Raw genomic sequence first — 27,107 nt, 5'->3', positions numbered from 1 at the left:
CTATAACACCAGCAGCAGCAGGAGGATGGGCACAAGGGGCAGGATCCGGCCCACCCGGTGTCGGCTGCCGCCTGCCTTCTGGTCCACGAAGGTCTTCTGGTCTGGCATGATGTCCGTGGTCAGCTGGGTCTGCGGGCGAGGGGAGAGCAGGGTTTCATCAGGGTCCTTTTGGGGGGAAAAAGCAGCCAACCTTGGAAAAACGCTTATTTTCACCCTCTGGTCAGCGAAGCCGGCGCTCCCCGGCACGTCCTTCCCGAGCCATTTGCAGTAGGAAACAGCTCCCAGCCCCGGGATCCCCCTCCCCGCGCTCCCCCCTGCCCCAAACGTACCTCTGCGTAGCACAGGCTCTGCTCTTTGGACTTGTTTAGCTTCGGTCCGTGCTCCTGGGGAGGAGAAAGGAAGGAGGCTGAGGGCAAGTGTGTGCACCCAAGGGCTGCTCCTGCCTGGGGTCTCACCCTGAGGTTTGGGGGTCCCCAGATTCCCCTGGGAGCTGCAGAGCTGCCCTGCAAGGGCGCGGGGTGATGCCTGCAGCCCGACTGGAAGCCGTGGCTGGTGTCGACGCGTGAAGAGCTTTGCAAAAGCCGAGAAGAAAGGACAGGGGCTCTTCCCTTCTCCCCCGGCAGCTCAGGGGTTTCGTGGGGCTCCCGCCTGAAGCAGGAGAGAGGGCGAACACAACAGGGCTGCGAGCTCTCGCGCAGCTTCATCTCAGCCCCAGGTCCGCTCCCTGCTGCAAAGACTCCTGCCAGGACCCTGCCTACAGCCCTGTGACACCCCCCGGCCAAACACTCCTGCCAGGACCCTGCCTACAGCCCTGTGACACCCACTGGCCACAGTCCCCCCGTCCCACTCCTCTTCCAGCGGCACCTTACCACCCAAGGGAGAAAAGCATGAAGGCACTAGCAAGAAAATACGTATTTTTCAGGTTTCCCAAAACCACGTGGAATTCAAGGTGTTCTCACCCCGAGCAGGCAGGGGCAGGAGAAGTCGGGCTGGGGGCAGGCACGCCAGCTCACCTTGCTCTGGGCACAGCGCAGTGCCACGCAGGGGACAATGCCCCAAGCAAGGGAAGGGGATGGGCAGGGCACAGGTCCCTCCTTTTCCCACGCCAAACCCCTGGGCAGTGCCCAGACCCCCCCGATTACCAGGGATGGCCAAATCCCGCCGGGCACCTGGGTACCAACGCTGCATCCAGATCGAGGCGCACGCCACGAGCAGGACGTTTTGCTGCCCATGGGCCGCACCCGATCTCCTGGCTGACAGACTCACCGAGGGTCCAGACCAGTGCCCCCAGTCCAGACCAGTACCCCCCAGCAGCAACTGGGCGCAGGCCCTACCTGGATAGAGGTGCAGGTGGTGATGATGCTCGTGTCGTACATAGTGTTGCTGTCATTGATGTCATCCGGTAAGGCAGGGCTCTTCTCCGTCTTCGGTGGCAGGGTGACGGGGGGCGAGGGGTTCTTGGGGGAGAGGTTCACGTCGGTGCCGTTGCCAAAGGCTTGGATGGCGTTTCCTGGGGGCAGGAGATATTTAGGGGGAGGGGGGGTGGGGGGGGAGGGGTGTCTGCACCTTGGCAGTGATGGGGCAGGGTGAGGAAGGGGACACGGAAGCGCCTTACGGAGACAGGGGTTTTCCGTGAAGTCTCGGAGGAACTTCTCGCACTCCTCCTCCATGTTGCCGCTGCTTTTGCAGGAGCACCAGGGCGAGATGGTGATGCTGGTGGTGCTGGCGTCGACGTAGTTGGGCGTCATGTCAAAGCCTGCTCCCGGGCGAGGAGAAGGAAGAGGGATGAGGTGCCGCGGTGGGAGAGACCCTTCACCATCCCGACCCCCCCCGGCACTCACCGATGAGCCCCGCGTAGGAGCCCAGGCACGCCTGGTAGTTGTCCCCGGGGCAGCTCGTCAGGGACTGGAAGGAGGCTTGGCAATTGGTGTGGAAATCAGCCAGCCGGGACCTGGGTGCCAAGAGCAAGAGGGAGCGGGATGGGATTCCACCGCCGCTCCCAGCACGGAGCCATTCAGCAGCAAGGAGCGACATTTTCACAAAGGAAAGGCGAGGAAAGAGGATAAGTGGGGTAGTGAGAGGAGATCGAAATGAGATCTAGGCTCGGGAGGTGCAGCTTCTGCCTCGCCTCCGGTCGCCCCAGCCTGCCAGAGGGTCAAGGACAAAGGAGGGGTGCCCGCCTGCGGGTGGGTACCCCACTGGGGACGAGCCCCCGAGCGTGGGACCCTCGTGCCTCCCTCCTTTGCCGCTCCCCACCTCCCCAGCCCTTCCCAAGCGCTGTCTCGACTGGCAGAGCACACCATAAACTTCACAACCTCATTTGGCCGCGCTGCTCCCGGCGTCATTACGCGACTGTAAAATTTCACTGCTTGTTTTTATCTTCCCTCTGAAATGTTAAAGCTTAGAGTGCAATTAAAATGCCTGAGGTTGGGGTTTACATTTTCTTTTCTTCTTTTGAAGCTGAGAAAGGGAAAAAAAAAAACAAAAGGAAGCCTCGCAGAGACCCCGGGGGCTGAGATGCTCGTGCCCTGCCTGCCCTCCTCCTCAATCCCTGCCTGCCCTCTTGCCAGACTCAGCTCTGGGGGGCAGAGCAAAGGCAGAAAGAGCAGAGATGGAGAGAAACAGCAGGACCAGGAGGAATAAAGAAGGGACAAGAGGAGCAGAGGAGCTGATTTCCACTCCTAACTCGATTACTGGCTTGGTTACCCCTTCTCATCTTCCCTCACCGCCCGGCATAATGCAGAGAAAAAGCACAAGGAGCGAGGGCAGCACGGTTATTTCCAGGTGTATCAGTAACCCGGCTCTGCTGACACAAACCCACGCTCTGGGGATTTTTCTTGGGATGAACTGAATCACCGAGGTAGGAGGATAAAGAAACGGGCAGGATGCAGACGAGGACGGACAGACGGATGGGCTGCCGTTCTCCAAACGGACTCCGTCATTAAATGAACGGACGCGGGGCTGAGTTGTGGCCCACGCTGGATCTCAGTCACTCAGGGAGGAATCGCTGCGAAGCAGCCAAGTTGCTGATGCTGTAGATGAGACCTGGCATTTCACAACAGAAAAGTTCCTCAGCTCTTTTTTTTTTCCACACTTCATATAGAAAGAAGGCGGCATACATTATCTTCCTTTAGCTTCCTTTTCTTTCCGTCTTAATTAAATGTCATCTTTGTCCAACCAGTGATGGAATCATCCAACGGTACCTGCCTAAAGCCATAAGAACGGATGAAAATAAAGGGTAAAAATTGTGGTGATATTTGGGTTTTTTTTTTTTAATAGGAATGATGCATTTTCAGAAAGTTTCGATCAAATTAATGGAGGAACAAATGAAGCAGTGACCGAACGAAGTAAAAGGGACCTGCAGTGATACCTTACAGCCACCCAGCACTTTTCACCCCACCAGATCTCGAGTGCACAAAGGGAGAGAGCGGGGCAGGCACCACCGAAACTCGGGGAGGAGCAGAGATGCTGCTGCTGAGCCTGCAGGCAGAAGGCGACTGCACTTCCATGGGCGACGTACCGGAGAAAGAACATAAGAGGGAACAAAGCACAGCTGCTCGGGGCTGGACCAGAGCATTGGATGCTCCATGCAGGAATGCAGTGGTTTCCTGGAGACTTTTGCTGTTTCCAGCCATCCGTGACTGGGGCTTTTTCCAGGTCACGGGGTTTCACAGCCACCACCATCTTCTGTGGAGCAGCTGAGCCTCTTCTGGGGACTCCCTGGCCCTTTAGGGACCCCAGCATCACCCCACAGCGAGCTCCCTGCCCGAGCTGGGGGTTCGGTAAGAGTCACCCGTGTGCTCAGCATCTCTTTTTGCTGCTTTCCGTGGCTGGGCATGCAGGTGGCACTCAATTTTTTACCTGCTGATGGGCTGCCAGCGGCATGAACTGGATTATTTTCCCACTTACACCAGCTACCTGACCCACTTACAGCCTCCCGACAGGCTGCAAATTTCCAGGGCAAGGTCAGCCTCTTCATCTGGGTTATTCAAGCGCTCCCGACGAGAAGACAGGACTCCTGGGCACCGCCACGCTCTTCAACACGTTGGACGCTAATAAATAGCAATAACGCAGTCGGCATCGCCTCAGGGAGAGATGCCACCGAGGGGTGTGTGGGGCAGCCACTCCGTGACGTGGGGTTGGGCTAAAGCACCGATTTCGGGAAAAAAGGGGATTCTGCAGCTCTCCTGTGTGAGACAAGGAGCCAACTTTCTCCCTCTCCTTCTTCCTGGAAACAAAACTCACCCATCCCAGGAGCAGGTTATTTTCACCAGACCCACTTTTATTTCCCTCCCTGGGGATTTAGCACATGGGGACAGAAAAACTCGCCTTGCCCACGGTGCAGAGAGGGAGGCTGGGGGCTCCCCTCCCGCACCCATTCCTGGGGCTGATGCGCAGCTCTAGGCACATGGTCTCCCTCGCTGGAGCTGTGCACGAAGCCCAGCACATGTAGAGAAGCTTTGCCAGGGGACACCCGTGGTGCTCAGCCCTCCCTGCAGCCAAAACCAGCCACAGACCAAGGGGGTTTTGCTCCCCACTTGCAAAGTGGGAGCAGGAGGAAGAGCGCAGGGTGGGTGTCACAGAGCAGAAAAGCCCCAACTCTGCTCCTCTCGTACAATCCCCACTGCAGGAAGGTATTTGGCCTCCCTTCTCCTCCCCTCCACGGGAGATAAATAAAGTTTCCGACAGCATTTCCCCTCGCCCCAAATTAGAGGCGAAGGCACGTCAATTCTCTTAAAGAACTGTGGCAAGTTCATCACCGAGCGCCACGAAAATTTGTCACGCTGCTCCCCGGGGCCCTGCTCCTGGCTTGTAGCATCCTCTAAGGCAAATGTTATTCTTTTCATAATACATGACAAGCCAGCTGGTAATCTTTCCAGAATATCCAAGCCAGATGTCACTCTTTCCGTTGTACACAATGAGTTTGCAGTCACTGGATGAGGCTCTAACTGCCAGGAATAAACCTTACTGGAGCCGGCCCATAGCTTCTCAGATTTCTGCTTTTAAGTGCCCGGGCAAAAAAGGAGAGGGAGCCAAGTCCATCTTAGCAGAAACAGGAGGAATCGGTGCCAAATTGCTGGCTGGCAGCTCGAGGCAGCAGGTGGGTCTGGCCAGTATATCCCTACCAAGGCCAGAGCTGAGCTGGGAAGAGCTGGGCTGGCAGCTGGGTCAGGGATGGGGAAGGAGGACGGCGGCGCGGGGAGCTGCAGAGCACAGCCTCGGCCAGCACGTTGTTTTCCTGAGAGGCCTCCAAGTCACCAAAAAAAAAAAAAAAAGAAAAGAATTCAAAAAGGGATTAACAAAAATTAATTATATGTATGCACACGCATCCATCATATCCCAAACCCGCTCCAAGAGCTGGATCTCAAAGTTAGGGGTTTCCAAGCTGCTTCTCTTTGATGCATCTAGAAAACGCGTTTGATTTCTGGGTGAAAAGAGCAGGATGATGCCAAGGGGAGGCAGCTCCGGGGGCTTTAATACTTCTCTTTCTCCCTGCCCAACTCCAGGCACCTCCCAGGGACCTGGGTCCCTGTAACACACCCGTACACAACCCCCCGGTGCACATATCCCCCGTTTAGGGGACTTTGGGCATCGCTGCGGGGACCATCCCGTCAGCTCCCGGCTGCCAACTCATCTCCCAGCCTTGTTATCGTGCAGGAATCCAGAAGCAGCTTGTCAGTGCCAGCAAGACACCCGCGCTCTGACATTAGAAGTTACCTACACAGCAGAGGATTTCTGATTGTTTTTCTTTTTTCTGCTTGTTGGTGCGTTGCAATTTTTTAAGCAGAAAAAACCCCAGAACAGATGCAAGTGCCTAACTGGGTGCTAATTGTTCCCATCACCACGTGCCCATGAGAAGTCCAAGCCCGGTGCTGGTAATAACTCACCACCCATCAAAGCGAACGGTATCAGGCTCTTGAATATTTCATGCAGAAAATGTCCGAGATGCAGAGATTACTCAAGACATGTTTTTCACAGGCAATTTACAGGGACCAAGGAAAAATGGCTTTAATAGACAGGAGCGTCGAGAGGCGGCTCGGAAACACGCCTCTCCCCCCCCTCCCGCGGAGCAGGGGATGTTCAAGAAGCTGCGACAACATGCAAAAGCTCAGCAAGACACGAAAAACCCGCGGGCCTGCTGGGCATCCTCCTCCCGACGCTCGCTCTGCCGGCTTGTCCTGCTGGAGAGGAACGCTTTCGAAGCCAGGAGATGCTGAGATAAAACAAAAAATTACCCTCAAACACCAAGAACAGCGGCCAGGTAATTCAAAGAGCCCTGCGGATCAGCTAAAGAAATGAGGGAAGCTGGAGCAAAACTCCGCTTTTCCGGATGACCCTCTAACAAAGCCAGTAAATAGTTCACAGGGGAAAAAAAAAAAAGATCAATGGAAACAGGAGAAGTTATCTGCCACCTCTGGAGACCAGAGGGTTTTCTTCCTGCTTTTAGGGGAAACCATCTCCCTGCGGCATCGTAGCATCTCCCTGTAGGAGGGGCACTGGTCCCCCATCCCAAAGCCACCCCTCGCCCAGGGAGATGGGGGCAGCAAGAAAGAGGCAAAAGCCAGAACGGACCAGGGGGAAGCAAAGGAGAAATCCTCAGATTAGAGTAAGCAGAGCTAAACCAGCAAGAGGAACAAAAAAAACCAAAAAAACAAAAAAAAAAACCATGGAGACAAACAGACAACAGACCAACTGCTTAGTTAGGAGCCGTTAATTAAGAAGTTTAGTTATCCGTATGTATTTTTAGGACACGGCATTTTGATTCATCACAGATAAGAGCAGTTGAAAGACTGTGGGGTTTTTTTATCCTCTTGCCTATGCTCAAACCCTATCATTACCCGGTATGAGAAGGGAAGAATTAAACGCATGCATCATTTGATTTTAATTGAAGGACTGTTCTATTTCATTGAACTGCTAACTAAGCCGAACAGGAGATTGTGTTTACATAAGCAAACCCTGAGTCAGTATAGACTTGCTGTCACATTAAGTCAATACTTATGAAGGCTCTCTATTTAATTATTCAGCGCGAATTGACTTATTATTCTGTTAAGAGCACGGTTAGCCTTGAGCAAGGTGGCTGAGAGATCCCTTCCAGCTGCCGTTGCAGGGGGTGCCCACAGGGCCCCAGGGGAGAGGAACCCCGGGGGGTGCTGCCCCAGTGTACCCCCCACACCAGGAAGCCAAAGCCACCAACCTTTGCAGATTTGCTAGCTGAAGGTCGGATTTGGAAGCTTCCTCCGGCAGGTTATTGCCCAGCCCTGGTGCACCCACCCGCCCCGGGGGACCCGTCAGCTGCGCCCTGTCCCCCTCCAGACGCGAGCATCGCTGCTCCCTGCCAGCTCCCAGAGCCCCTGTTAAATCCAGGAGCATTTTTTTCTCCTCCTTCTTCTTCCCAGACAGCTATGTGGACAGCTGAGCCGTACTTCTGAGCCGCTCTCATTACACCGTGTAATGAGAAAGTTGAGCTGCCGCTCCAGTGTTTATCAAGGAAACATCCATTATAGATGGCATTTTGTCTGTGCTAAACAAAGGGCGTGAAGACGAGGACGTGGGTTTTAAAAAAAAAAAAACCAACAAACCAGCAGCGTTTTGTTCCCATGTTTGGTGTTTAATCAATACCAAGCTGGCCTGGATCCGCTCCTTCCCTCGCACACGCCCCGAGCCAAGCCTCCCTCGTGGGTCCTCGGGCGATGAAGCAAGGCTTCCCCTCCCCAGGGTATGGCTCCTGAATTAGCATCCCAACCCAGCCAGAGAGAGACGGCTTCTGCTGTGCAGAAACGCACCTCGCCAACGCACGCGGACGCAGGGGTCCTGCGAGGAGCTGGGCAGGATCCGGCCCCCTTCCCAGCCACGAATACGCTGAAAATGGGGGAAAAAACACTCAGGCAAATGAAACATCACCCTGCTTTTGGATGCTGAGGAGCTCCAGCCAGTGGAGGCTGGGAAATTCTTCAGCACCAGCATCACTGAAGCATATAAGACCAGATTATTTGTGTTCCCGACTTGCTGATGCAAGATGAAAAATACAGCAAACTGCAGCTGCTGAAATCAGCTCTTTTCTCCCCTTTCCTTCCCTTTCCCCTTAGCTGAGGTTAGTGTTTTGCAAAAGGTTTTTATATTCTGGGAGCTAAAACCTGTCCGTTGCAATCAGACACAAAGCTCGGCGAGTTTGTCAGGCTCCTCCGTTGTGCCGGGAAAAGCTTCCCGGCATGAAAAGCTTCACAAATTGCAGCGATCTGAGCCTGATTGCTCCTGCTCTCGTGGCTGGGAGCCGGGCGAAAGGGCTTGGGGCTGGGACATCTCGCTGGGGATTTTTCGCAGGTCAGGGACATTTGAATTGCTTCGTCTAGAGCAAAACCCGGGATTTCAACCCAGAATAACCCAGAGCCTGCGCCCCACTCCCAGCAAGGGAAGGGCACGGGTTGAGCACTCGCCCTCGCCAGGACCTGAGCCCATCCAGGGATGCACGGGAGCTCGGGGGCCACAGCCTGGCCCCTTCGTGCCCTCAGAAGGGCAGTGCAGAGCGTTGGGGCTGCACAGCACCCTCCTCCTCACCGCAGAGACCCCCAGGTGACCCAGACCCTGCTCCACGCCAGGACCCTGCCCGCTGGTTAAAATAACCCCGGTCCGAAGCGTTCAGAAAGCAGCCACCTGCAGAACCGCTCCTGGTCAAGATGGAAGAGCTGGTGGCTTTTATCTCCCCAGCTTTGTGACCTCTGATGGGGCAGGGGCTGGCGTACAAACACCGTTTAACCACTGAGCCCTGCACAGCCGGAAAAGCGGCGGCAGAAAGCCGTGAAACCCTCCAGAAGGACAGTTTTCCACGCCGGATCATTAATTTGCCCTCTCCCCCAACACCTCCGCTTCTTTCTGGGAGGGAAGCAACGTGACCTCTAGGGTGGGTTGTGCCCTGCAGGAGCAGCATTCCCTACGAGGGGCAGCCCCCTGCACCCAGCTCAGGCGGCAGCAAAAATCTCCCCGCAAAGTCCTATCCCGGTGGAGAGGGCTCTGCCGTTCATTAGGCGTTCAGCCAGGAGGCTTAATTACACTCGCATGCCGTGCGGGAGCATTATCTCATCTCCTGTCACCGCTGGGTTTCGGAGCAGCTTCCCGATCTGCTTCTGAGTGCAACGCCCTCGCCGGTCCCACGTGCCGATCAGGAGGATGAGCCTCGCCCTGCGATGCCGGCCCCATAAGCACAGGCATCGGTGGGAAACCCCACGGCAGACCCCAGCCTCGCCTCGCCCGCAGGCAGGGGCTCGGGAGGACGGGACACGCAGGGGTTTCACGCCCGGTTGCTTCTGGGTGGAGGCCGGTGGGTGCCGATGCCGTGGCAAGGAGGACAAAGCCTGCACGCTCTGTTTATACACATTCCCGGCGCCTGGTGACGATCTTGGCAGCGGCTGCCTGCCAATGCTTTGTTATTTATAAATGCAGAGGGCTTTGGAAAGGCAGGAGGAAGAGGAGATCCCCCCGCTCCAGCACCAGGCAGCCCTACAGACCACCCTGTCTGGGTAAAACAAGCGCAGAGCTGCTCGGCAAAGGGGGACCCCAAACCCACCCTGCCCCTACACGGCTGCAAAGCTTGCCAGGCTTTTGCAGAAGAGCAGCACAAGCTGCTCCCCCGGAGCTGGACCAGCAGCATCTCACGGGGTCCTGGAGGGATGCGCTGGAGTCTGTCGATGCTCCACATCAGGCGCAGAGCCCGCAGAAGGGACCTCAGCGTCACCACTGAATGAGACCCCCTTGCTCCAAGCCGAACCCACTCTAAACACCTCTGGCACTTCTGCGTTGGTCAAAAGCCTCCGACGAAGCACAGACAGCGGCTACTGGAGGAGTTTGCGTTACCTACGGGGTGGTTGGACAGCCTAGAGTTCATTCAGCTCCTAAGCCTGGGCTTTCCAGGGTTGCTAGGTGCTCTCCGCCCGGAGCAGCTGGGAAACACCAGGAACACACACGGAGGAGGAGACGAGAAGGGTTCAGCCGGTGGTTAAGTCCATGCCCAGCTCTAAACTGGGAAATTAGACCCACAGCAATGGGAGCTGAGACTCCCTGCCCGCATCTGGGGCAGCACCGAGGCGGACGGACTCACAGCCGCTGGACAGCCAGGCGGCTCATGTCAAGCCGACAGGGCAGCAGGTTCTCACACGAGCCTCTGGCTAATGATGGTTTTCCTTGACCAGCTCTCCTCCACAGCCCTTCCCCACGGGCCAGGGGATGCAATGCCCACGTGTGCGTCAGGCACAGCGTGCGGGGCCATTATTCCCTCATCCCTGGGGAAGATGTGCTGGCAGAAGACCTCCAGACACAGAAGGAGGAGGGGGAAAACAGCAGCCAGGACCATAAAGTGCAGCCTGTGTGTGCATGCCCGCTCCCAGGGAAAGCACGGTGCCCACACAGCCCCTGCTAGAAAGCTCTGCCGGAGCCCTCTCCACCCCAAAATCCAGGAAGAAAAAAAGCCAGACCTTCTCTCACTTGCAAGGCCACATCAACAGAGAAAAATTCTTATTTTTTCCCCCCCTCAGCTCAGGTGTCGGGCACGGCTCACCCCCGGTAGGTCACCGCTTCGAAACGCTTTCGCAGCTGCAAACACAAGGAGGTCAAGTGAGCTGCTGGAGCGCGGCAGCATCTCCCAGCGTCCCTGAGCACGGGCTCCCCACCGCAGGCTCTCAACCCCTCTTGCACCCCAGTGCCACAGCCTGGTTGATATAACCACTTTTAACCGGGGGGGGGGGTGGTGTTGGAGCAAACCTGCCTGCCTGAGCCTTGGGGAACGCTGTCAGAGCCCCCCTCGCCGGGGCAGAGCTGCAGGAGAGGATGGGATGGGATGGGATGGGACCTTCTCTTGCAAGCCCAGATCCCAGGATCGCACCCACACGCAACCCCCACAACGCCCCATCACGGGGAGGAAACAGCCAAGGTTAAGGCAAAACCCTGCAAACCAACTCCCAATCCTGGAGGCATAAATAAACGCTGGATTCGGGTGCTCTGCAGAGCGAGACCCCCCAGGCCAGGGCTGCCTCTCCCCAGCCGGGCAGTGTCCACGCTGCTGCCAAAAAAAATCCCCCGCATTTCCCACTTGGAGCAAAGAGCCAAAGCAGCTGCCACACGCTTCCCCCTTTGCTGCTTCACCTCTTTCTGGCAGAATCTCATTTCATGCAGGAACGGGCTCATAATTAATGCTCGGCAGCTCCGTGGCCTCTCCGGTCCCCCCAACGTGCTGCTGAGGCAGGTTATTCCCCTCCGTGAGTGGAAGCATCCGCAGCACTTAATGTCTGAGCAAGCATCGGGCCTGCTGACGGAGAGGTGCTACCATTAATTTGGCCACGACTCGGCGCAGCCCTGGTATCTTTTATTCATAGACATTGGCTTATTGTATTACTTTTTGATAAAAAGCCGCATTCCCACGTTTCAAACACATTCGCTTGCAGCCAGAGGAAGACCTGAAGCTGTGTTATTTATTTATTTCACCACCAGGCTCTGGGAAACTCCATCACCTTGATGGCAAAACGACCCTCCTCCTCGTAGGAAACATATTCTTTATGAGGCTGATCCAGCCCCTGGAGGGTGACAGGAGGTTTTTTGCCGTATGAATAATGAGTTTCATAACGGAACAAAAGCCTGATCTCCCAACTTTGCTCTGGCACGGGGAAAACAGAAGATTTCACCAGCCACGAAGTTTCCCAGGGGGTGCTGGAAGCACGCCGAGGGATTCTGCTGCTCGCAGGGTGCGGGTGCCCCCACTGCCGCGCTGCCTTTTGCACATTCATCCCCTCCACAGCTTGGGGAGACGGAGCAGTCCCGGGTAGAGAACAGAGCCAGCACGGTCCCCAGGGACTCAGCACCACCGTTCACAGCAGAATGGCAGCTCCGTCCCCGCTGTTCTGGTTCTGCCCCACGTCCCCACCCCACCCCGAGCGCTGCCGGAGAGCATCGCCCCACTGCCGCCTCGCCCCACTGCAGCCTCCCGGGCAGAGCTGGGGGGTTCGGGGCAGATCAGAGCTCGGTGCGGGGCTCGGTGGGCAGCCCCCAGGCTCGCAAACCATGTGCAGCCCCGCACAAACCCGTGGGTTCACCCCACAGCAAGGAGGGACCAAACCCAAGGCCACGCCTCAGCCTCACCACGAGCAGCCAAAAACCATTCGGCATCGGGAAAACGCAACAAATCAACTTGGGACGGGGTCGCGCCACCAGACAGCACCGCCAAACCCGCCACGGCCCCGCGCGAAACCTCTGCTACAGCCTCCAGGTCGCCCTGGGGCACCGGGAAGGGCTGGGGGAAGCCCCCGCAGAGCCCGGCGCAGCCCTTACCGGCAAAGGTGATCCGTCCGGCACGTGTTGCGCAGATCCAGGCAGTTGGGCTTCTCCTTGTCCTCGTAGGAGCAAGAGGGGACGATGGTTTGCCGCCGGCGCTCGGCGCAAGCCTGGTCCTTGCAGGAGCAGAAGAGGAGGCGGTAGGTGTACTCGTTGGGGACGCGGTCGAAGAACTGGCGCAGAGCCTTGTGGCATTTCCTCCGGCTGCAGTGCTCGGTGGCCGAGATCTCCTTGCTGCAGGTGGAGATGTAGCCCGAGCGCAGGCGCTTGCAGTTGTCGTTCAGGTTGCAGGCTTTGGCCGCGTCGAGGCAGTGGTTGCTTTTGGAGTTGGTGGCGGGGTCCATTCCTGCCCCCCGGGGAGCGAGAGGGAGAAGGGGGTGAGGGTGGCACCGAGGGATGGGGAGATGGCCTCAACCTGGGGGAAGATGCTACGGGGAAGGGGGGGGGGGCTGGCGTTGGCGTGACAGCTCTGTCCCTACCCTGCTGGCAATGGGGAGAGGGCTGGATGACACCGCTTCATCCCTGTCCCCCCTGCACGATTTGGAGGTCCTCCTCCAGCACAGAAAGGGTTAACGTGCACCGACTGCAGTGGTGGGGCGGGGGGGACGACATGGCCAAACAGTCTTGAGAGCATCATTCACACCATGAATTTGCAATATTCTTTTTTTCTTGTCAATTATTCAAAGAATAATTATTAATTATTCAATCTGCTCCAAAGCAGAATCATCTGCTGAGCTGCACAGGGCCTCCCCCCCCCAGCCCCCACATCCTCTCCTAGAGCTCCCCAAAACCAGGTCACCCCCAGCCAGCCCCCACCCAGGGCTGAGCAGGCCAGGGACGATGAGGACAAGCCGGGCACCGGACACATCCCGCATCCAGCCCGGGAACCCCAGCCGTCAGCAAATAAACAGGGAGAGGATGGACGAAGCCAAACCACCGCGTGGGAACAAACGCTGAATTTTCCTTTTTTTTTTTTTATTTCTCAGTCAAAATGATGGATCGCCCTCAGCAGCCCAGGTGCTATTTTAGAAGCCACCTGACGGCATGAGCCATCTCATCCCTAATTTCCTTCCCTCCACAGCCCAGCCAAGCCCGTGGATTCCTCAGCTTCTGCTGGCAAAGACAAACGACCGCGCCGAGGAGGGTTTCCTACCAGACGTATTTGCAGGGCCCTGCTAATTAGCAAATGGGCAGCAGCTGCCTGAGTGAGGGGTGGCCCCCACCTCCCTCTGCCTCCCCCCGCTGCCCATGGGGGCTGCCCTGCAGGTGAGCAGCTTTTTGGGGTGTCCTTTGCAGCACGGGACCCAACTTTGTCTCATTTTCCCACGGTCTTAAACGACTCAGCGGGAGCCTCCGAGCCAGGAGCGGCCAGCACTGCCTGCGTTCAGGGGTCTCACTGAAAGCCCCCCCCCCAGTGCTGACCCATGCAAACCCAACCCACATCCCCTCAGGGGGTGTCCGCAGCTGCTGGGGGGGCTCGGTGCCACCAGTCCTGACCTTTGGGGTCCCCACGGCCCCCTTCACCCAGGACCAGCACCCCCCGGGTGGGCTGTGATGCTGTGAGACCCCAGAGCCCGGGGAGGGGGGGTAAAGCTGTTCGGAGAGAGCCCTCGAAATGCCAAACGTGTCATCCCAGTGGTGAACACCCCCCCGTGGAGATCTACCGGGGAGTTCGATAAGGCATACGGGAAGTGAACGCTCCTTATGATATATGATTTGTAAGTAGATCCGCCTTGAAAAATAGTGCAAGGGGCGAGAAGGTCGCCTGAGCTAAGAGAGACGTTTGAGCTGACGGATGGTTGGAGCATGAACCAGCACCACGCTGGGCGGGGAGGGGGAATCCTCCCCCCTGCTCCTCGTGGAGCCCTGTTTGGAACAAAGCCGGGGAGAAAGGAGGTGAAGATGAGTCCTTTGGAGCTTCACACCCTCCCTGTGCAGCCCAGACCCAGAGATGGGATGGGGCAGGAATTGCCATTTCACAGCAGGAACTCCCGCAGCCCGGATGGTGCCGGGGGACGGTCCCTCCAGCCAAGGGCTGAGGATGGAGACAGCTCATGACACCGATGTCAGAGGAGCAGAAGGAGAAAAAGGCGCTTGCAGAGGATGGGGGGGACACATGGCTCTCTTTTCTCCTCGCCCAGGCCAGCTCTGGGATTTGAGGGGGATGCACCGAGCACCCTCTGCACCCCGGTGTGCTGGCCCCGGATCCGAGCCCTGCGAGCAGTCACCAGCCAGCGCGGCGGCGGCTCTCCGGCACAAGCGTGGGATCTGTGCAAAGTGCCAGCTTATTGTCTAATCCTCCGGAGCATCATCACTCCTGCCCTGCCTGAGACCTGCGGGGACCTGGATGCATTTTAATAGAGCCGATGCTTGAAAGCGCAGGGTTTCTGGGGAGCTCATTAATAAAGCACCAGCATGAAAATTTCATGAGGTGAGAAGGAAACGGGGGCCAAGGAGCCAGGGAGGGGATCACGCTGGGAGAACCGGTGCCACCAGTCATCCCCTCAGCAGGCTCTGCCTGGCCTCTCAGGGCAGGATGGGGCCAGGAGGAGAGGAGGAGGAAGAGGAGGGCGGTAGGGAAGGCAGCTCTGCCACAAGCCCGCTCCATGGCGCACAGCATAGGCTGAGTCCGGGGGTCTGACACCCACCCGCCTCTTGGGTGCTGCTACCCCAGGTTGGCGCCCACGTGGGCAGAAACACAGCGTGGGGCTGGATTCCCCGCTGGAGCCTCTCCCTTCTTCCCTGCAGGCTGTGGTTTCCACAGGACAGGCTCCGGCACCCCTTGGCACCACCAAGCATCCTCACCGCTGGCCCCGGGATGCTCAGCTCCATGGGGTGGGGGGTGGTCTGGGACCACAAAGCCCCGTGTGTGGGGAGGGCTGTGGTGCTCGCTCACGATGCTCGCTCACGACGCTGCCAACCCCCCTCCCGGGTCCCAGCAGCCTGCCCGCCGAGGGCAGGAGCAGCCAGAGCAGCGTGCATCGCTTACACGGCCCCTTCCTTCCAGAAAGGTAAGGTAATCCCTCCGCTACCCCCACAGGCAATTAGCAGCGCTCTGCCTCAGCCTCGTTATCGAGAAACAACACTAACAGCTCATTTGCTTCAATCGCTTCGGCTTCAGGTTGGGGCTGAGGGTCCGGGGAGGGGGGCAGCCGCTCACCGCTCCCACCGCTCCAGCCCCACGCGAGGGGGATGGAGAAGGGGGTGGAAGACCACCCCGATTGCCACAGGACATCTCTGGAGCACAACAACAGCCCCTTCCCCTCCCTCTTCCCCGAGCCCCAAAATTGCCAGGCAGCCTTCCTTCCGCCTCTCGCTTTGCTTTTCTGAATAAATCAACCCATGAGCGTTTAATCCCCCACTCCAGACACTTTGCTTTTCAGACGTTCCAGCAGCTAAAATATTTCCTTGACGCTAATGTAATCCAAAAAAGCGGGCGGGAGACGGGAGGGGGTGGCATCGTCATCCCGAAACCTGTGCTAACCTCCCCGGAGGGAGCCTGGCAAATTTGCTTCGGGAGCTAAAACCCGGCGGGTGACGGCAGCGAGGGGATGCGGCGTCAGAGCCCTCCTCCGAGATGTCCCCAAGTGAGCCGGGGTGGCTGCAGGCTGGGGGGCAGGGGGGGGCACAGCATCACTGAGGTGCCACCACCCTCTCGCCCATGTGCACAAGGTCTAGGGACGCAGGGACCCCCAAAAGCCCGTGGTGGTGGTGGGCTTTTGGGGAAAGGGCTAAAGAGGAGGGAGAGCAAAGAGAAGCCAAGGCATTGCTGACCTAATTTGAAAAGGGGGGGGTGGGGTGGTGGCAGCACGGAGGGTTGTCATGGAAATAGATGGCAAAAAAAAGTTCCTGAGGATGGTGGCAGAGTTTGGGTTCCCGAGAGGAGGACGTGGAGTCAGAGAGACGCTCCGAAGGGCTCAGCATCCCTCTCCCAGCAGCATCCCATAGCTCAGCTCCCGGCTACGGAGGGACAGCAAACATGGGGTGTCCCCCTCAGCTTCCCAGAGTCCTGACAGTCCCAAATCTTCCAGAAGACAAAACCACTTTACAGCGAGCGATGGATGGGCAGCAGGAGGGTCTGGTCCCGCCCGGAGCCCGGGCTGTGCCTGCGCCTCCCCCTTCTTCCCTGCCGAATGCCCCGACACTCGGCTGTGGGAGGGGACACGTTGTTGGCAAGACAAACGAGGGAACAACGGGCTCTCCAGCCACCTCAGCTACTTGATAGAAGGCCATGGTTGGAGGTAGCCGAGTCCAAAAGGTAAAAACCCAAATCAGAGCCTGGGGGGGAATAGGAAGCCCAAGGAGGAGGCTGCTGCCCATCGCTCTGCCGGGCAGGGGCTCAAAGCAAGCCCCCACCTCCGCTGGGGCTCACCCGCTCCCACAACATCTGATCCTGCTGGGAAGGTCTGAAATAGAGAGAGGATCTGTCCCAAAGTGCACCAAACCCCAGGGAACCAGCCCCTCCATCAGGCTTCAGCGTCCCGGCCACGTGTCGCCCTCAACTGATGCTCAAGGCATCAGATCTGGGGCGATGGGAGAAGAGCCGGGCAGGAGAGCGGCCACAGGAGCTGGAGGAGCAAAAGGACCAAACCACAGGGGGAAGGAGGTGCAGGTTTTCCTTGCCAGCGAGCTCGGTAGCGGGTCTGCGTTCGTGAGCAAGAGCAGATAAAACAGTGGAAGCGTGTTGCTTTTATTACCTGAGAAAATTGAAGCAAGTCTGAATATATCAGAGAGACGAGAGGTGACCGGCTCGTAGGGGGAAGCTTCATAAAATTCTTCTCCTAGAGTGGGAGGAAAGAAAGAGAAGGGAGAGAAAAAGCAAATTAAAAACCACAGCGAATAAGCTCAACCACCACCAAGGCTACAGCTGGGTGCGGGCACACACCACCCCCCAGCGTGGCAACGGCCATTTGGGGAGGGAAAACCAAAAAAAAAAAAAAAAAGGCATTTAAATCACTGCCCTGCAACGAAAGGAAAAGCCCATTTTGGACCAACTCAGCTTAATTTTTGCTGGCTGGGAGTTTGCGGCCGGGGCAGGCAGGTCTGCGCTGCTGCCGGCAGCTGCCTGCCGGCTGGGTCCTGCCGCAAGCTCAGCTCCTCGGGCAAGTCAGGTTTGGCAGCGGCCGCGTTCACACTGACCTCAAGAGTTGAGGGAACTCAGACTTGAAAGGTCGATGGTTTGTGACTACGTCTGCAGAGGCTGGGCCAGCGGCAAGCTGGAAGTTTTGGGGTCTGTACTCAACCCTGGATCATTTTTTTTTTGTGGTTGCAATTAAAAAAAAAAAAAGCGTTTTGCCTAAAAAAAAAAAAACACCGTAAAGATTTGTTTTCCGCTCCACTCTGATGCATTTTGGAAAAATGGAACTATTTCCGCGGGGGGATACAGACCCGAGCGGAGAGCCTCGTCCTTTGAGCACCAGAGCAGCCCCACCACCGAGCCACCCACGCTGCGCTCCAGGGGCTCATCCATCACAATCCACGCGTTCTGGAGGGAACCTGAGCGCGGCCCGTCTGTCCCCAGGCTGGCAGCAAAGCCCCCTCTCTCCCTCCTTTGATTTCAGCGCGAAGCCACGTGCTTTTGCCGCCCGCCCTTCACGTAGCGCCGGCAAAGGCCGATTTCAGGACAGCTGGCCTCGGCTCTCAGGAGAGGAAACGCTCTCCTCAAACCCCAGCAGCCACAGGAAAAAAAAAAAATTATAAAATATATATATAGTAAAAAAAAAAAATAATCAATGGCAGGACTTTGAAAGCCCCAGTTAGAGGCTGACCAGCAGCCTGGAGCATCGATCTCCGCTGTGCCTGGCAGCCCTTTCGGCAGGATCCCTGCCCGCACCGGGTGCCCTCGCTGCGGGTGAGCCTGGGCTGCCCCGGGGACGGACCCCGGCAGCCGGGACCACTCCAGCCCCCTCGTGCTTTACCGAGTTATTATTAGCCCCAGGCAGCAGCGTTTATCCCATGTAATTAAGGAGCCACTTGAAACCCTGTGCTGGAAAACAAGCTCATTAGGAGGCGAGGAGCAATGCGGGAGGGCTCGCTCCAAGCCCAGCAGCTCCTCAGCATCGTTCCTTGGAAATCCGGGAGGGCAGAGCTGGGTGGGTGCCCAGGGAGACCCCCGGCAGGACGCCAGGCTGGGCTGCCTCCCGCAGCCGTGGGGTTTCAGCCCATCACCCTGCGCCTGGCCTTGCCACCACCTTGGGTGATGCTACCTGGGTGCCACAGCCCCCGCCGGGGGCCGAGGGCAGCTCCTGCTGCTGCTGCTCGTCACGGGGAAAGAAACCCGCTCCGGACAGCCTGCAAAGTCCTCCCGCTTCAGGCCAACCCCCTTCCCCTCGCCAGGTTTCCTAATGCTCCGATGACAAACAGCACCTTTATTAAAGTGCATTTAGGAAACACCGTAACCTCCCGGTATATTGCTTTGCCAATGCGATAAATAATTAAATACTAGCTGGATCCCGCTGCTTGCTAGGAAAATTACTGAGCATTAAAAGGGCAGTGGACTTTTCGTGAGCTCACCGAGATGCAATTAACCTCCAGGAATGAGGCTGGAGTGAAAGCAGCCCTCCTTAATGGCAGGGACAGGTTAGCTGCCGCAGCCAAAGGGCTGGACAGGAGGCCACCGAGCACAGCATCTTTGCTAAAAGGCGGAAGATCAGGGTCTGCTGTGGGCTCCCCGTTGCTTTTACACTCACTGGTTTATGCACGTTAAAAGCTATGAGCTTCTGGATCTCCCCAAAGCTTCTACCTCTCCTCAAGACTCGGTATAATCACTTCTCTTCCCACCTCCTCCTCCTCCTCCTCCAGGTACACGTCCTGGAGTACCCACCAAGCACTAAAGCATCCTTCATTCATGCTTGCGAAGCCCTCTGAAATTGCTGAATGAAGGCTGCTAATGAGGGGTAGAAAACAATTAAGCAGTAATTCCTGCTCTGAGCTGGTTTTTGGGCCGGCTAGTCCCTGTGCTGACCCAGTTTTGAAGGCCATGTCACCCAGGGGGGGGCTGCACGCTCGGGTACTGCTCCCCAGATCCTCGCCGCTGCCACCGAAGCCCTCCCAGCAGCACCACCACCTCGTCTGGCTTCAACCCCAGCTCGGGAGGGAGGTCGGAGACCTGCGCCCGCTGCAGGAACGTGGCTGCCAGGGATGGAGGCTCCTCCGCAGGCTCCACCAAATGAACCCCTTTAGCTCAAGCCGCGAAAGGAGAGGTGGCTTTCAGCTGGGGTAACGAAACAGCGGAGGAACGGGCATTTTTACAGCCCCAAATCATCGGTGGAAGCGGGGCCAAAGCTGGCAACGCACTTGGTGCGACGGGTGGCCAAGGGTCCGTCCGCTCGCGAGCTGCCACCGGCCAGGTGGGCACGTGCCCTTGCGAGGACCGTGCCACGACTCCGGGGAGGTTTTGCACAAGCTGAAGCTGGACTGAAGAGCTTCCACGGGCAGAGCCAGTCGTAAGCCCGTTAAAGGGATCTACACCGTTGGACTGATGCTGGCTCAGCACCTCGGCAGCCTGGGGCCAGCCGGGCGCTGGCAGAGCTGCGCAGGGTGGCAGGAAGGGGTAGAGCTGACGTGGCAGCAAAGTCAACTCCTCCAGCACCCACTCCAGCCCCAGCTGAGCCCCTCACAGGCCGCTCCTGCCCCTGAGCCCAGCAAAATGCCGCCCGAGACCAACAGCCCCAGCCCCCAGGGCAGCCCCAGCCCCAGCGATGCCCCTGGAGAGGGGCGAGGGGCAGTGGGGGAAGCCCGCTGCCTCCCTCTGCCTCCAGGCAGTAGATAATCCTGCCTTCAACGAACAAACCAGCCCCAGGCTAGCAAAATCCAATTTCAATTACCTGCACTGCTCCAGCCTCTGATTTACTCCTCACCAGGCTGCAATTACGGCAGGCTCTGGTGCATCGCCTCTCTGCAAGGTGAGACCCCAGCGAGCCCTCCCTGCTGCTCCCCAGCCCCCAAACCCTCTCCCGCAGAGCAAGGGCTAACAGGGGGGGCCGGGGGGGGGGGGGGGGGGCGGGCAAGGAGGCAACAACAACCTCTGCACCCCACAGGGATCCCCACAGCTGGCGTGGAGGTGCAAAGCCGTGCCCCAGCCTGGCTTCCCTCTGCACCCCGCAGGCGCATCTCCTCCTGGGGGGCTGGCAGGAGGGAGGGAGCCCCGCTGGAGAGGAGCCCTGCCTTGGCTTGCAGGGGCTTGGGCACAACGGATTTGCCACGATAGCGACCAGCTCTTGCTGCAAACGAAGCCTGTTTCTCCCTCGCCCCGCACCCACGTTGGCCAGCCCAGCCCCCATCAACACCCTCTTGCTTTTTGTGTGGAAACCATCCCTGCTACCGCTGGCTCTTTAAACCCAGAGGGATGAGGAGCAGCACTGTGGTGCCTCTACCCCTTTCGTTTTATCTTATGGTTGAAAGTCTGGTTAAATGCTGCCTCTAACGTCCTGGAATCTTTCCTGAGAGGCCGCTGTGGGTTCACTGAATTAGCCTGATACAGCAATAACTTTGCCCTTGGAGCTTCCCAACCCCTCCAGCACCCTCCGGCCCATCGCAACCCCCGCGGAGCCCTGCCCCGTACCTTCGGTCAGCCCGAGGTGTATACTCCAGTAGATCTGAAGGCACTGAAGCTCCTTCTTCATCCCTCGCTTGCAGCGGCAGTCGTAGAGGGGGCTCTCCTGCAGCACCTCCAAGGCCGCCTGGCATTCCTTGTTGGCCAGCATGGTGTTCCTGTCGCGGCCGGCCAGGCACTGCCGCAGCGTGCGGTACCGGGAGCTGCAGCTGGGCTCCCCCGCGCACAGCTCGTTGGCTCGCACGCAGTCCACCGGCACCCGCCAGCCATGGGGGTCCTGCCCCGGCGGGGACAGGGGGCCGGCCAGCGAGCGGAGGATCTCATCTGGGCGAGGGGCAGGGGAAGGACAGAGATGAGGGCAGAGAGAGGTGAGGGTGGGCTACCAGGCGGGGCGAACCCCTTGCATCCCCTCCCTGGGACCCCACGCATCAGCTTGTGCCCCAGGCACAGTCCCCAACTGGTTCCCAGTGTCAAAGCCACCTTCAGGCTGCTCTAACATCTTTCCATCACGCCTGCACCGAGCCTGGATGTGTCCCCAGCCGTAACCCCGCCGGGGGGGCTGCCAAACGTGGCAAAATTGAGCTGGTGGCCTCAAAAAGCAAGCGGGGTGTCACAGGCAACAGCGCTGTGCCCCAAGACGCGGGGCGGGGGAGGCAGAGGGTTAACCCAACACCTCGGCTCCTGGAGCCACACGATGCCAGGGGACTCTCTGTTTCTTATTAAACCCAAACAGGCAAACAAACAATCAGAACGTGTTTCCAGCCCTGGAGCTTGGGGACACGAACCTCCACGCCTGACGTCTCAAGAGCCAAGGGCAGCAGAAAGCCCATCCAAGCCCTCCGTGCCCGTTGCTGGTTGGATTTTATTTGGCGGCTCATCGTTTTCAGGGCATTTTTAGGGCATCTGACTCATGGGGTTTTTGAGCAACTCGGGCTTGGCAGGGCTGCAAATCAGCTGCAGCTCGGTACAAACTCTTCCCCTCCGGGGATGGCCTCCTGCGCGCCTCCGCGCCAGCCGCCCCTCGGGGTGGCAACCACCCAGCTCGCCCGGCTCCTGCCCAAGCCCGCTCCCTGGACCCTGCCTCGGCAAGCGGCTCCGTGCTCTCCCCTTCCCACCCAGCACCCCCTCAAGCTCTCACGCTATTTCTGTCATTTTCTCATTTTCTTTTTGGAATAGATTCTTGCCAAGCCAACCCCAGGCAAGGCCACCGGCCTGTCCCGTCACGGGTGCACGGGGAAGGGGGACGGGCAGCGTTGGCACAACTGGTCCCTTCCCACCATGGGTGCACGAGGGACGGGGTGGGCAGGACCCCCTGCCCCTCCTGACAACCCCCTGCCCCAACTCTGCCAGCTTGCACCCACAGGCAGGGAAAGCCCTGAAGCGGGCAAAGGTGGGCACCACGGGACCTGGAGGGCATCCTCGGCTGCCCCGGAGGGTGATGCAGAGGGAGACCCCACTCCGTGCAACGCCTACACCCAGTGCTGCCCCTGCCCCTGCCCCCTGGGGAGCAGCTCCCCCTTTTTCCCCTCGCTGCCCCATGCAAAGCACCACACGGACACAGCCAACCTCCACCTCCCAGGCCCCTTCCCAACCCGTGGCTGCTCAGCCGGGTATGGCAGGGGGACAGTGACACCTACAGGCATGTGACAAGGGCCACCCGTGTCGTGTCCCCCACCACCACCACCCACCCACCCACCAGGACACGCAGGCAGCTCCCACGCTTGGTGGGGAGCAGCAGCTTTTCCCCACGCAGGCAGGGCTTGTCCCCTGCCACCACCCCAAGGTGGACACCCGTCCCCTGCCTCCTGCGTGCCCAGGGGGGGCAAGCGGCCACGCACGCCTCTGCCCACCTCGCCGAGTCGGGACACGCTCCTCGGGCCACGGGGAGAGGAGAGGGGATGCTCGGATGGAGGGGGGCAATGCCGGGGGTGGGGGAGCAGGACGGGCAGCAGCCCCGGGTGGAAGCACCTCCGCTGCCTGCGCTCAGGCCGAGGAAGGGATCCCATCCTCCTCATCTTCAGCCGATGCCCCCGAACAAACGCTGTTGGGTTCAGAGAGGTCCGGAGAGTGTCCGGGTAACCAAGAGCAGGGGCAGAGCCCCTACACCAGCGTTAGATCCAATTTGGGGTGGCAGATGCCCCTTGGGCAGGCCCTCCTTGGCCTTTCAGGATTATATTCCACATGGGGAGGCAGGCAGGATCCGTGAGCAGCGGAGGCACACTCCTGACACACAGCCCGGACTGGTAGAGGAGAAACAGGCATCCCCAAATGCTCCTCAGAGCAGAAACGCCAGCTCTTCGCCATGAGATGGATGATGCATTGACACCTTGAGTAGAAAGGGGCCAGCTCTGCACCTTTACACGCTGGGAAACCCCAGCCCGAGGCACCCAGTGCGGCAGCTGGGACAACCTGCTCCTGCTGCAGCCGTCGGCCCCAGGGCAATCGGCTCCCGGGCATGGAGAGCCATCCCACAGCTCCACCATGTGCCATTCCTCCTCTGCCGCCCTCGCCCAGCTCAGCTGCAGGTCTGCCTGGTGCTCGCCCCGAGCCCTCTGCCCAGGTCTCAGCTCCGATTCGGTCTTCTCCAGCCGATGCCGTGAAGCCTCTTCCCAAAACGCCATCCGAAGCCTCTCCTCCGGCTCCCCACCGGCTCCACGGGCCTCCCAGGCAGGGACCGGAGGTGCTGGCAGGCAGGCAGGGAAGGGAAACCAGCCTTGCCCCGGTGCAAAAGGCGCTGGACCACACGGAGCATCCTTGCGAGGGGCCCCAGCGCTCTCAGCGGCATGCCCCGGTGCTGGGGCGGCCACTCACCCGTGCCAGGATGGGAAGGAAGCCCAACAGTAAATCCACCCGCCGGGGAGCCGGCAGGGATGCGTGATGGTGAGCCGGCCCCGGCCTCCCGGCTCGATTCCACGGCCTCGCAGAGGGCAGGGCGCTGCGTGCCACCTCGGCCGCCCCGGGGAGGGTGCCCGCAGCATCCCGCCCCGCATCCGAGCCAGGAGTGCCAGTAGATCCCGAAGCACGGCACAAAGCCACCCCGCCGGAGGAGGAAGGGCAGAAGCAGCTCTTCCCTGCGGTTCACAGCCTGGACAGGACGGCTTGGGCCACCCAAATCCAGCAGCACCCCCAGGTCTGGCTGCTCGAGGGGTGTTTTTTCCTGGGGCGCTCCTCTCCTCCCAGCTCACGGCGCTGCCAAGCCGGGTAAAGCTCCGCAGACCCCCGCAGAGGAGCAAGGTGAAGGAGTTGGGGTGGAGGGGCAGGCCGAGGGGTTTTTCCTCCCCAAAAGAAATCGCCTTACAGATACACACTCGCTAAACTCATATCAATAAAACATCTGCAGAGAATTTAAACCTAATCCTCGGCAGTCTCCGGGGTGTCAGAGCACAGCAAGGATTTGCAGGCAGATGCACAAGCCTCCGCCAGCCAGCCAGCAAACAACGCGATGGCCCGCTTCCCTCTCGCTCCCGCGGCTTCCCCCAGCAGCATCAGGCTGTGTTGACTCTTTTCGAGCTGTAATACACGTTTCCTTTTACTGGTCCTGCCAGGGACCTTTGGACACAGGCAGCTTTAGAGGTAAATATTTATCCTCACAACTCAACTCCAAAAAAAAAAAAAAAAAAAGGCTCAGGAACGTGCAGCCTCCCAGCCTGGCCGCTGTGGCAGCGATCGCTTTCTCCCAACCCAAGGGCTTTTTTGGCTCCTCGGAAAGAGCCCAGATGGGAAAAGCTGGGCCTCGCTCTCCCGGGGCTCCTCACCACAAGGCCATGCCATGGGGGGGCTGCTTCGGAAAGCAGGAGGATGAGGCTGGTCACCCCATCCCTAACGCTCAACCCGGGGGTACGGCTTCCCCGCAATCGCTGTTCGGGGTGTTGCAGCTCCTCTGGCTGGGGGGGGGGGGGGGAGAAGAGCCTCCCCGCCCAGCATCCCCTCCTGCACCCATGAAACCTTTGGGGCACCCAGGAAAGGGGGGGGCAGAGGGTCTTGCTTTCCATGCAACCTCCCTCCCCTGCGAGGGCGAACAGACTGTGGTTTGGGTGGGGCAGCCTGGAGGTCCCCGTCCTCCTGCATCTCGCTCGTCAGGCGTCCAGCAGCGAGTCAGACGTGTGTACAGAGTGCCAGCAGCACCCCCCCCCCCCCCGCCCCAAGCCCATCGTCCCCCCTGCCCAGATGTCTTCCCCCTTGTGCCCCCCACCTTCCCCCAGAGCATCCCTCCTTGCTCTCTCTGGCTCAGAAGGCAGGGCACGTGCTCCCCCTACCCCGACACTCCCCAGCACGCTCTGTCGCTGGCAGGTCACAGGGAAGGGCACCCCAAATTGGGGCTCAGCCCCCCCCCCCCACTGCTCAGGCCTGTGTCGCACCCCACACAAAAGCACGTGAGGCACCAGCTTCCCCCCAACCCCACCGGCACGGCACCCCTTCCCTTCGCCAAACAGGGCTTGTGCTGGGGAGCAGAGGGGAGGGAGAGCCCATCACCCCCATTTCACCCAGGGAGCAGAGCCCTCCTCGGGGATGCCGAGCCCCCCCATGCACGGTGGTCCCTCTGCCTGCACCCCCCCAGCCCCGCACCGCGGGATGCTCTTGCGGGGAGGTTGGCTCTGCCAACCTTCAGGTCTCCCTCAGCAGCTCCCCGTCCCTTCTCCCTGCCCTCGCAGGCAGGGGTGATGCTCCTCCAGCCCAGGCAGGAGCTCAGCAGAGCTTTTCTGGGTGCCGGCTGCGTGTCGGGGATCACCCACCGAGATGCAGCGGGGTGCGGGTGCTGCCGTAACGGCGTCTGGATGGAGCACGACACGGCACACGCCCGAGTCACGCTCCTGCGTGCACCCAGCCCCGCAAGAGGAGAAAAATGGACTTTTCACATTTTCTGCTCTTTTCCCCCCAGATCCACCGCGATCTCCGACTTCTCCCCCTTTTTTTTTTCGGCTGCACCTTCCCCAGCTCTGCAGGAGGCTGCCCTAGAAACGCTCAGCTTCCTCCCTGGCAGAGCCAGAGCTCCTAAATAACTCACCCATGACCTAAAGCAACACGCACGAATTGCCACGGAGGGGACAGCAATTCCCCACGCACACACACACGCGATGAGCTCAACTTTCCGAACCGATTCTCCACGCCGAGCTCCCAGGCGCTGGCGGGCACCGAAGGGGGTGGGTGGGTGGGGGGGTGGCAGCCACGGCTGGGGGGCGCTGGGAGACACAGGGCGGGGGGGGGGGGGGGGAGAGGGTAGGTACCCTCCGAAATGCAAATACCCGTCGGGCGACAAGGGGAGAGGGGCTGAAAGACGAAGCTTCGCTGCCGCCCGCTGAGCGCTGATGCTGCCCCGCTGCCTCGGATGGCGATCGCGGCCGTGCGGTGCCAGAGGCGGGGGGGGGGGGGGGGGGGGGGTGTGCCCCGATGGGGCAGTTGGGGTTGTCGTATGCGGTGTGTCGCCCCCCCCCCCCCCCCCCCCCCGAGCGTTTTAAGTTTGATAGAGAATAGGAAAATAAAGTTGCCCCTAGTTAAAACCCACGTCCCTCTCTTGCTGCAGAGCCCCCCCAGCAATGCCCACCGCGCGGGGAGCGCCGGTCCCTCTCTGCAGCCCACCCCCCCAGGGGAAGGACATGCCACCTTTGCCATCCTGCCCTGCCAGGCGACAGCAGCAGCATCCCCCAGCGCCCCCCCCCCCCCCCCCCGGCATCCCCCGCCGGGGCCACTCACCTACGAAGAGGACGATGCAGAAGGCGTTTGCCAAGATCATGTTAGTAAATCCACGCGTCCCTCCACGTGTGCAAAAAAAATTTAAAAAAATTTTTTTTAAAAAAAGAGGGGAACGAGGAAAAAGGAAAAAAAAAAAATAATAGATATATTCCCAAGGCGACCAGGTAGATCCCAAATCCGGGAGTGGACGGTGGGCTGCGAAAGAGAGAAAGGGCGGAGGGGCGGCGGGGTGGGGGGGTGCGGGGGGGGGGGGGGGGGGGGGGGGATGCGCTCCGCCCGGCGCGGAGCCGGGGCCCTCAGCCGCTGCGCCGGGCAGCGCGGTTCTCCGCCTCCCGCATCCCCGCCCGGGCTGCCGGCGGTTTGTGCCGAGCTCCTGGCTCCCGGGGCGGGGAAGGGATGTGGTGGGGGCGGCTGCGTCTTCGCCGAGCGGGTGGAGAAATGTTGGGGGAAGAGCCGGTGGTACCGCCCGTCCGCCCCCCCAACCCCCACCCCCCCCCCCCCCCCCTCCCCGCCCCTCTCCGCCCCTCTCCGCCGGGAACCGCCGGGA

General features: G+C 59.5%; 1 protein-coding gene across 1 annotated transcript; it reads right to left on the bottom strand.

Annotated features, from left to right (window-relative positions):
- On the bottom strand, positions 1–26,600 carry GFRA2 (GDNF family receptor alpha 2). Its single transcript, XM_086477154.1, has 9 exons — positions 26,561–26,600; positions 20,879–21,193; positions 17,013–17,096; positions 12,313–12,661; positions 1,842–1,951; positions 1,616–1,756; positions 1,335–1,510; positions 330–383; positions 1–129 (listed from the first exon to the last, which is right to left on the bottom strand). Exons 1-9 carry the CDS (start codon positions 26,598–26,600, stop codon positions 1–3), a joined length of 1,398 nt encoding a protein of 465 aa, XP_086333280.1.
- Positions 26,601–27,107: the final 507 nt, after the last annotated feature.

This window comes from Leptosomus discolor, chromosome 23 (assembly GCF_034619465.1).
Source record: "Leptosomus discolor isolate bLepDis1 chromosome 23, bLepDis1.hap2, whole genome shotgun sequence".
Taxonomy (NCBI): domain Eukaryota; kingdom Metazoa; phylum Chordata; class Aves; order Leptosomiformes; family Leptosomidae; genus Leptosomus; species Leptosomus discolor.
Note: the sequence above shows the minus strand (reverse complement) of the source record. Positions and strands in the feature narration are given on the sequence as shown.